A 10010-nucleotide genomic window follows, 5' to 3' on the forward strand; every position below is an offset into this window, starting at 1 on the left:
ACAGTGGAAAACGCTGATACTCCAGTACTGAGTTTGCGGTTGCACAACGTATGTAACTATGCGATTTCAGCACTTGTCCATTTTGCAGTATATGACTTTTCGATAAAAAATATGTTTTTTCAGTACAAGCTTTATTATACAGTGGAAAACGCTGATACTCCAGTACTGAGTTTGCGGTTGCACAACGTATGTAACTATGCGATTTCAGCACTTGTCCATTTTGCAGTATATGACTTTTCGATGAAAAATATTTTTTTTCATTACAAGCTTTATTATACAGTGGAAAACGCTGATACTCCAGTACTGAGTTTGCGGTTGCACAACGTATGTAACTCTGCGCTTTCAGCACTTGTCCATTTTGCAGTATATGACTTTTCGATAAAAAAAATTTTTTTTCAGTATAAGCTTTATTATACAGTGGAAAACGCTGATACTCCAGTACTGAGTTTGCGGTTGCACAACGTATGTAACTATGCGATTTCAGCACTTGTCCATTTTGCAGTATATGACTTTTCGATAAAAAATATTTTTTTTCAGTACAAGCTTTATTATACAGTGGAAAACGCTGATACTCCAGTACTGAGTTTGCGGTTGCACAAAGTATGTAACTCTGCGCTTTCAGCACTTGTCCATTTTGCAGTATATGACTTTTCGATAAAAAATATTTTTTTTCATTACAAGCTTTATTATACAGTGGAAAACGCTGATACTCCAGTACTGAGTTTGCGGTTGCACAACGTATGTAACTATGCGCTTTCAGCACTTGTCCATTTTGCAGTATATGACTTTTCGATAAAAAATATTTTTTTTCAGTACAAGCTTTATTATACAGTGGAAAACGCTGATACTCCAGTACTGAGTTTGCGGTTGCACAACGTATGTAACTATGCGATTTCAGCACTTGTCCATTTTGCAGTATATGACTTTTCGATAAAAAATATTTTTTTTCATTGCAAGCTTTATTATACAGTGGAAAACGCTGATACTCCAGTATTGCGTTTGCGGTTGCACAACGTATGTAACTATGCGCTTTCAGCACTTGTCCATTTTGCAGTATATGACTTTTCGATAAAAAATATTTTTTTTCAGTACAAGCTTTATTATACAGTGGAAAACGCTGATACTCCAGTACTGAGTTTGCGGTTGCACAAAGTATGTAACTCTGCGCTTTCAGCACTTGTCCATTTTGCAGTATATGACTTTTCGATAAAAAATATTTTTTTTCATTACAAGCTTTATTATACAGTGGAAAACGCTGATACTCCAGTACTGAGTTTGCGGTTGCACAACATAGGTAACTCTGCGCTTTCAGCACTTGTCCATTTTGCAGTATTTGACTTTTCGATAAAAAATATGTTTTTTCAGTACAAGCTTTATTATACAGTGGAAAACGCTGATACTCCAGTACTGAGTTTGCGGTTGCACAACGTATGTAACTATGCGATTTCAGCACTTGTCCACTTTGCAGTATATGACTTTTCGATAAAAAATATGTTTTTTCAGTACAAGCTTTATTATACAGTGGAAAACGCTGATACTCCCGTACTGAGTTTGCGGTTGCACAACGTATGTAACTATGCGATTTCAGCACTTGTCCATTTTGCAGTATATGACTTTTCGATGAAAAATATTTTTTTTTCAGTACAAGCTTTATTATACAGTGGAAAACGCTGATACTCCAGTACTGAGTTTGCGGTTGCACAACGTATGTAACTATGGGATTTCAGCACTTGTCCATTTTGCAGTATATGACTTTTCGATAAAAAATATTTTTTTTCAGTACAAGCTTTATTATACGGTGGAAAACGCTGATACTCCAGTACTGAGTTTGCGGTTGCACAACGCAGGTAACTACGCGATTTCAGCACTTGTCCATTTTGCAGTATATGACTTTTCGATAAAAAATATTTTTTTTCAGTACAAGCTTTATTATACAGTGGAAAACGCTGATACTCCAGTACTGAGTTTGCGGTTGCACAACATAAGTAACTCTGCGCTTTCAGCACTTGTCCATTTTGCAGTATTTGACTTTTCGATAAAAAATATGTTTTTTCAGTACAAGCTTTATTATACAGTGGAAAACGCTGATACTCCAGTACTGAGTTTGCGGTTGCACAACGTATGTAACTATGCGATTTCAGCACTTGTCCATTTTGCAGTATATGACTTTTCGATAAAAAATATGTTTTTTCAGTGCAAGCTTTATTATACAGTGGAAAACGCTGATACTCCAGTACTGAGTTTGCGGTTGCACAACGCATGTAACTATGCGATTTCAGCACTTGTCCATTTTGCAGTATATGACTTTTCGATAAAAAATATTTTTTTTCAGTACAAGCTTTATTATACAGTGGAAAACGCTGATACTCCAGTACTGAGTTTGCGGTTGCACAACGTATGTAACTATGCGATTTCAGCACTTGTCCATTTTGCAGTATATGACTTTTCGATAAAAAATATGTTTTTTCAGTACAAGCTTTATTATACAGTGGAAAACGCTGATACTCCAGTACTGAGTTTGCGGTTGCACAACGTATGTAACTATGCGATTTCAGCACTTGTCCATTTTGCAGTATATGACTTTTCGATGAAAAATATTTTTTTTCATTACAAGCTTTATTATACAGTGGAAAACGCTGATACTCCAGTACTGAGTTTGCGGTTGCACAACGTATGTAACTCTGCGCTTTCTGCACTTGTCCATTTTGCAGTATATGACTTTTCGATAAAAAAAATTTTTTTTCAGTACAAGCTTTATTATACAGTGGAAAACGCTGATACTCCAGTACTGAGTTTGCGGTTGCACAACGTATGTAACTATGCGATTTCAGCACTTGTCCATTTTGCAGTATATGACTTTTCGATAAAAAATATTTTTTTTCATTGCAAGCTTTATTATACAGTGGAAAACGCTGATACTCCAGTATTGCGTTTGCGGTTGCACAACGTATGTAACTATGCGCTTTCAGCACTTGTCCATTTTGCAGTATATGACTTTTCGATAAAAAATATTTTTTTTCAGTACAAGCTTTATTATACAGTGGAAAACGCTGATACTCCAGTACTGAGTTTGCGGTTGCACAACGCATGTAACTATGCGATTTCAGCACTTGTCCATTTTGCAGTATATGACTTTTCGATAAAAAATATTTTTTTTCAGTACAAGCTTTATTATACAGTGGAAAACGCTGATACTCCAGTACTAAGTTTGCGGTTGCACAACGTATGTAACTATGCGATTTCAGCACTTGTCCATTTTGCAGTATATGACTTTTCGATAAAAAATATTTTTTTTCAGTACAAGCTTTATTATACAGTGGAAAACGCTGATACTCCAGTACTGAGTTTGCAGTTGCACAACGCATGTAACTATGCGATTTCAGCACTTGTCCATTTTGCAGTATATGACTTTTCGATAAAAAATATTTTTTTTCAGTACAAGCTTTATTATACAGTGGAAACGCTGATACTCCAGTACTGAGTTTGCGGTTGCACAACGTATGTAACTATGCGATTTCAGCACTTGTCCATTTTGCAGTATATGACTTTTCGATAAAAAATATGTTTTTTCAGTATAAGCTTTATTATACAGTGGAAAACGCTTATACTCCAGTACTGAGTTTGCGGTTGCACAACGTATGTAACTATGCGATTTCAGCACTTGTCCATTTTGCAGTATATGACTTTTCGATGAAAAATATTTTTTTTCATTACAAGCTTTATTATACAGTGGAAAACGCTGATACTCCAGTACTGAGTTTGCGGTTGCACAACGTATGTAACTCTGCGCTTTCAGCACTTGTCCATTTTGCAGTATATGACTTTTCGATAAAAAATATTTTTTTTCAGTACAAGCTTTATTATACAGTGGAAAACGCTGATACTCCAGTACTGAGTTTGCGGTTGCACAACGTATGTAACTATGCGATTTCAGCACTTGTCCATTTTGCAGTATATGACTTTTCGATAAAAAATATGTTTTTTCAGTACAAGCTTTATTATACAGTGGAAAACGCTGATACTCCAGTGCTAAGTTTGCGGTTGCACAACGTATGTAACTATGCGATTTCAGCACTTGTCCATTTTGCAGTATATGACTTTTCGATAAAAAATATTTTTTTTCAGTACAAGCTTTATTATACGGTGGAAAACGCTGATACTCCAGTACTGAGTTTGCGGTTGCACAACGCAGGTAACTATGCGATTTCAGCACTTGTCCATTTTGCAGTATATGACTTTTCGATAAAAAATATTTTTTTTCAGTACAAGCTTTATTATACAGTGGAAAACGCTGATACTCCAGTACTGAGTTTGCGGTTGCACAACATAAGTAACTCTGCGCTTTCAGCACTTGTCCATTTTGCAGTATTTGACTTTTCGATAAAAAATATGTTTTTTCAGTACAAGCTTTATTATACAGTGGAAAACGCTGATACTCCAGTACTGAGTTTGCGGTTGCACAACGTATGTAACTATGCGATTTCAGCACTTGTCCATTTTGCAGTATATGACTTTTCGATAAAAAATATGTTTTTTCAGTGCAAGCTTTATTATACAGTGGAAAACGCTGATACTCCAGTACTGAGTTTGCGGTTGCACAACGTATGTAACTATGCGATTTCAGCACTTGTCCATTTTGCAGTAATTCTATTTGAATAAGTACAAGCTTTATTCTATTTGAATAAGGTACTAGCCTAGGCATTAGAATAAGGCTGCTGATGACCTGATGTTACAAGGAAATGTCAAAATATTCTCCAAAAAAGATGTCTGGTCTCACCCTCACCGCAAAATTGGACCATGTCTTTGATCAACTGCAGCAAAACAAGGCTCAGGTCACTGAGAAATTTAGTCTACTTCTAACAGAACTTCAATCAATCCGGGAAAGCCAAAATTTTCTTTCAAAAAAATTTGATGCAATTGAAAAAAGACTAAATCACACTGAAGAGGAACTAAAAATAACAAAGAAAGAAAATAGCAAACTTAAAGAAGACATAAAACACTTGAAAACTAGCATAGCTTCATACTCGGGACAACTCAATGAACTTGAGCAATATGGTCGAAGAGATTGCCTCCAAATTAAAGGCATTCCCTACAACAAGGAAGAGTGCACGGATGAGATTGTGGTCTCTGTGGCAAAAAAAACTGGTATTAAAATCACAAAAAATGACATCAGCATTTCGCACCGTTTGCCATCACGCCAAAGCAACACACAACAACCGCCCACAATTATTGCAAAATTTTTGTCAAGAAAAACACGTGATGACCTGTACATGAATAGAAAAAAGCTACACAAGATAAACATGGACCATCAAGCTACAAAAATATACATCAATGAAAGTCTAACAAAAATAAACAGGAAAATCTTCAATACTTGCCTTGTGTTCAAAAGAAATGAAGGATACAAATTTATCTGGACGAAAAATGGATCAACACTGTTAAAAAAGGATGAAGGAACTTCAGCAATTTGGATAAAAAATGAAGATGATCTCAAGAAATTCAAGATTCCAAACATCGAAAGAGGTACTGAATCCAACTGAATTGTTACTATACAATCCCAAGGATGTCTTTGAGCTATAAAACAATCAATGTTGTTATATTTGCATATTATTTTAGATAAAAAACCACCAATATGACTACAAATACGAGTCCTTGTAAATATTACTCTATGCAAGAATTTGTAAAAACATCACAGTGTATAGGCCAAAAAGATTTTTGTGTGACACATTTCAATGTAAGGAGCTTACCACACAACCTAGACACACTTGAAACATTCACCAACATGTGCATCGAATTACCCCATATAATTGGCATTTCTGAAACAAGGCTAAAAAATAGTACTGCAACCAATACTACTTTGAATGGTTATGACTTTTTGGGGGAAAACTCCTTGACAAATGCGGGTGGCGTTGGTTTTTACATTAAAAGGCCACTAGTTTACCGCAAAAATGACACATACAAAATATACATGCCACGTTGTGAAAACTTGTGGATTGAGTTGGATCTGAAACAAAATAATCAAAACAAAACCATTATAATTGGAGTAATATATCGCCACCCAGATCAATCTATATCACCCTTCACATCACATTTGGAAAACACCTTGCATAAACTGAACAAAAACAACACATTATTTTATATTCTCGGAGACTTAAACATAGACCTTTTGAAAAACACTCCTCAAATACAAGAATATACATTAATGTTAACAGCACTTAACAGCACAATAATAATCGACAAAGCATCTCACACTGCCCCTTCACAGAAACAATCCTGTTTAGATCACATTTACACCAACAACACCAAAAATGTTATCACATCCGGTTTAGTTACTTTTGATATATCAGACCACTTGCCAATATTTGCTATTACACACAACCTACAACCAACAGACTCACCACACCCCAAAGTAATACGAAATTACTCAAAGTTTGATGCAGACAAATTTTTGCTCACCATTTCAAACAAAGCAAGCACCATCTGGAATCAAACTGATATAAGCCAGAAAATGGTAACTTTTATCCAAATTTTTCAAAGTGCTGTAGAAGAGCAGGCCCCATATATAACTTTATCAACCAGGCGCAAGGCAAATCCTTGGCTTACCAAAGGTATCCTGAAATCAATAAAACATAAAAATAAACTTTACAAAAAATACATCCAACAAAAAATCAATGCAATGAAATACAAATCATATTCAAGCAAGCTAAAATCAACCATACGAGCAGCAAAGAGAAACTACTACAAAGTCATGTTTGAACACAACAAATCAAGTCCAAAACAAACATGGAAACTTATCAATAAAGTAACTACAAACAACATCAAAGGGAAAACACACATATCACAAATTACTACAACAAATGGTACAGTGACAAATGACCCATTGATCATGGCAAATACGTTCAATACTTTTTTCACCAGCATTGGAAAAGATATGGCGCTTCTTGTCCCCCCAACATCTAAATCACCAGCAGAATACCTCACAAATGGCCCGTCATCATCATTCTTTTTTTACACCATAGAAATAAATGAAGTTTTCAATACTATTGTACAGTTAGATTCAAGTAAATCACCTGGTCCCTATGACATGCCCATAAAACTAGTAAAACTAGCAGCACCAGTCATCTCTCCAATTCTTTGCATGTTGTTTAATTGTTGCATTCAAACAGCAAGTTACCCAAGTTGCCTTAAACTGTCTCAAATATCACCATTGTTCAAGGGCGGGGACCAAAAAAATGTCAACAACTACAGACCGATATCGCTTATACCAGTTTTTGCCAAAATTTTTGAAATAATTATACACAAAAGAGTTACCGAGTACTTAACAAAATTTGACCTTCTGACCAAATTTCAAAATGGATTTAGGCCTGGCCATTCCACAGATTTGACAGTCGCATAAATTTATGAGCATATAGCTAATTCCACAGATCACAAAGAAAAAACATGCGCAATTTTCCTGGATTTATCAAAGGCATTTGATACCGTCAACCACGAAATCATCCTGCAAAAATTGGAGTTTTATGGATTCCGGGGAAAAATTAAAAGCTTTTTTGAAAACTACCTCACTGGCAGGCAACAATACACTAAAATTTGCAATTCCCGCTCCAATGTCTGTAACGTGGAATGTGGTGTGCCCCAGGGATCTCCTCTAGGACCACTTCTGTTTCTCATTTATGTAAATGATTTGCCTTGCGCCTCCTCATTCTGCACAAGATTATTCGCAGATGACACATGTCTCATCAAGTCGTGCAAAAATGTAAGGGATTTAGAAAAGGCTGCAAATATCGAACTAGATAAGGTTAATACATGGCTCAATTCGAACAAACTAACAGTTAACTGCAAAAAAACCACATTCATGCTCTTCGCAAACAGCAAAAAGACAAACAATACGGATTTTACCCTTAAGATTAATGACACCACACTAGAGCAAGTCAAGACCACAAAGTACCTTGGTGTACATATTGATGATACACTGTCATGGGCCCCACATGTTAACTCAACCTGCAAAAAAATTGCAAAAAGCGTTGCAATTCTTTACAAGCTGAAGCACATCATAGGACAGTGTACATTACAAACAGTGTATCACGCACTTGTTCATTCGCATTTGTCTTATGGCCTTTTGGCGTGGGGTTTTGTTTGCCCATCATTGTTACATCCAGTGGTGGTCCTGCAAAATAGAGCGCTTCGCATAATAACAAACAGTCCCTTTCGCACCCACACCTATCAACTGTACATTAAAGCACAAATTCTTCCAGTCAATCTACAGCACAAGCTGCAACTTGGTAAATTTGCTTACAATTACAAAAATCATCGTCTACCCGCAGCCTTTAAGGACTACTTTACCCCATTAGCAAACATTCACACCCACATAACACGATGTCAAACCACACATCAATATTATCTCCCACGTGTTTTCACTGAACTAGGTAAAAAAACTATAAAATACCAAGGCGCAGAAATATGGAATAACATCCCGCAAAACATTAAAAGCTTTAGCTTAAAAGGGTTTCTTAAAGCACTAAAATTACACTTTCTTCACTTATATGCCAATGCTGCACAGCTGTAGAGATGACCACGTGCGATGTAAACACCCGCAGGAATGTTTTGATGCGATAGGGCGCAATTGAGCAAAAAATCACAACGTCACTTCACCGCCGGCCTAATTGGTAATTGCCCTTGACATATGCAAATGGTAAAATTCACAACGATTCATTCTTATTTATATTGTATCTTTTAGTTTTGTAACATGCGCAATACTTAATGATTGTCTTTTCTTTGTTTCGTGTTATTTTTGTACTTCTTTGTTTATTGTAATGCAGAATGATTGTTGATTAAATGTTCCTTGCCTCATCAATGTCATTGCGTACAACCGCGTAAATCTTTTGCAACCTCGAAACAACCCAGGGGCGGTTTCAAATAACCAATTGAGGTTTCTACCGTCCCTTCATCTAATCCCAACTGGATCATTCATTGTGTTTTACTGTTCCGCATTTTATTTTCGCGGATTATGATGTAAATAAACTGAATTGAATTGAATTGAAATTTTTCAGTACAAGCTTTATTATACAGTGGAAAACGTTGATACTCCAGTACTAAGTTTGCGGTTGCACAACGTATGTAACTATGCGATTTCAGCACTTGTCCATTTTGCAGTATATGACTTTTCGATAAAAAATATGTTTTTTCAGTACAAGCTTTATTATACAGTGGAAAACGCTGATACTCCAGTACTGAGTTTGCGGTTGCACAACGTATGTAACTATGCGATTTCAGCACTTGTCCATTTTGCAGTATATGACTTTTCGACAAGAAATGTTTTTTTCATAACAAGCTTTATTATACAGTGGAAAACGCTGATACTCCAGTACTGTGTTTGCGGTTGCACAACGTATGTAACTATGCGATTTCAGCACTTGTCCATTTTGCAGTATATGACTTTTCGACAAGAAATGTTTTTTTCATAACAAGCTTTATTATACAGTGGAAAACGCTGATACTCCAGTACTGAGTTTGCGGTTGCACAACGTATGTAACTATGCGATTTCAGCACTTGTCCATTTTGCAGTATATGACTTTTCGACAAGAAATTTTTTTTCATAACAAGCTTTATTATACAGTGGAAAACGCTGATACTCCAGTACTGAGTTTGCGGTTGCACAACGTATGTAACTATGCGATTTCAGCACTTGTCCATTTTGCAGTATATGACTTTTCGATAAAAAATATTTTTTTTCAGTACAAGCTTTATTATACAGTGGAAAACGCTGATACTCCAGTACTGAGTTTGCGGTTGCACAACGCATGTAACTATGCGACTTCAGCACTTGTCCATTTTGCAGTATATGACTTTTCGATAAAAAATATTTTTTTTCAGTACAAGCTTTATTATACAGTGGAAAACGCTGATACTCCAGTACTGAGTTTGCGGTTGCACAACGTATGTAACTATGCGATTTCAGCACTTGTCCATTTTGCAGTATATGACTTTTCGATAAAAAATATGTTTTTTCAGTACA

The 10010-nt window shown here is 35.9% G+C and overlaps 1 protein-coding gene across 3 annotated transcripts; it reads right to left on the bottom strand.

Annotated features, from left to right (window-relative positions):
• Nucleotides 1-4951: 4951 nt before the first annotated feature.
• On the bottom strand, nt 4952-8591 carry LOC145902696 (uncharacterized). 3 transcript variants are annotated; one of them, XM_082990772.1, is made up of 5 exons: nt 8085-8591; nt 7943-7995; nt 5745-7698; nt 5376-5571; nt 4952-5127 (listed from the first exon to the last, which is right to left on the bottom strand). In XM_082990772.1, the coding sequence occupies exons 3-5, from the start codon at nt 5809-5811 to the stop codon at nt 5019-5021; spliced, it is 372 nt and encodes a 123-aa protein (XP_082846898.1). In that variant the 5' UTR covers nt 5812-7698; nt 7943-7995; nt 8085-8591; the 3' UTR covers nt 4952-5018. The 3 variants fall into 3 exon arrangements, 2 of the variants coding, with proteins under 2 accessions (XP_082846898.1, XP_082846897.1); XR_014402622.1 differs by having other exon boundaries at nt 5376-6001; nt 6454-8591; XM_082990771.1 differs by having other exon boundaries at nt 5745-8591.
• Between the last annotated feature and the right edge of the window lie 1419 nt (nt 8592-10010).

The sequence above is a fragment of the Ascidia mentula genome, chromosome 5 (genome assembly GCF_947561715.1).
Source record: "Ascidia mentula chromosome 5, kaAscMent1.1, whole genome shotgun sequence".
NCBI lineage: Eukaryota > Metazoa > Chordata > Ascidiacea > Phlebobranchia > Ascidiidae > Ascidia > Ascidia mentula.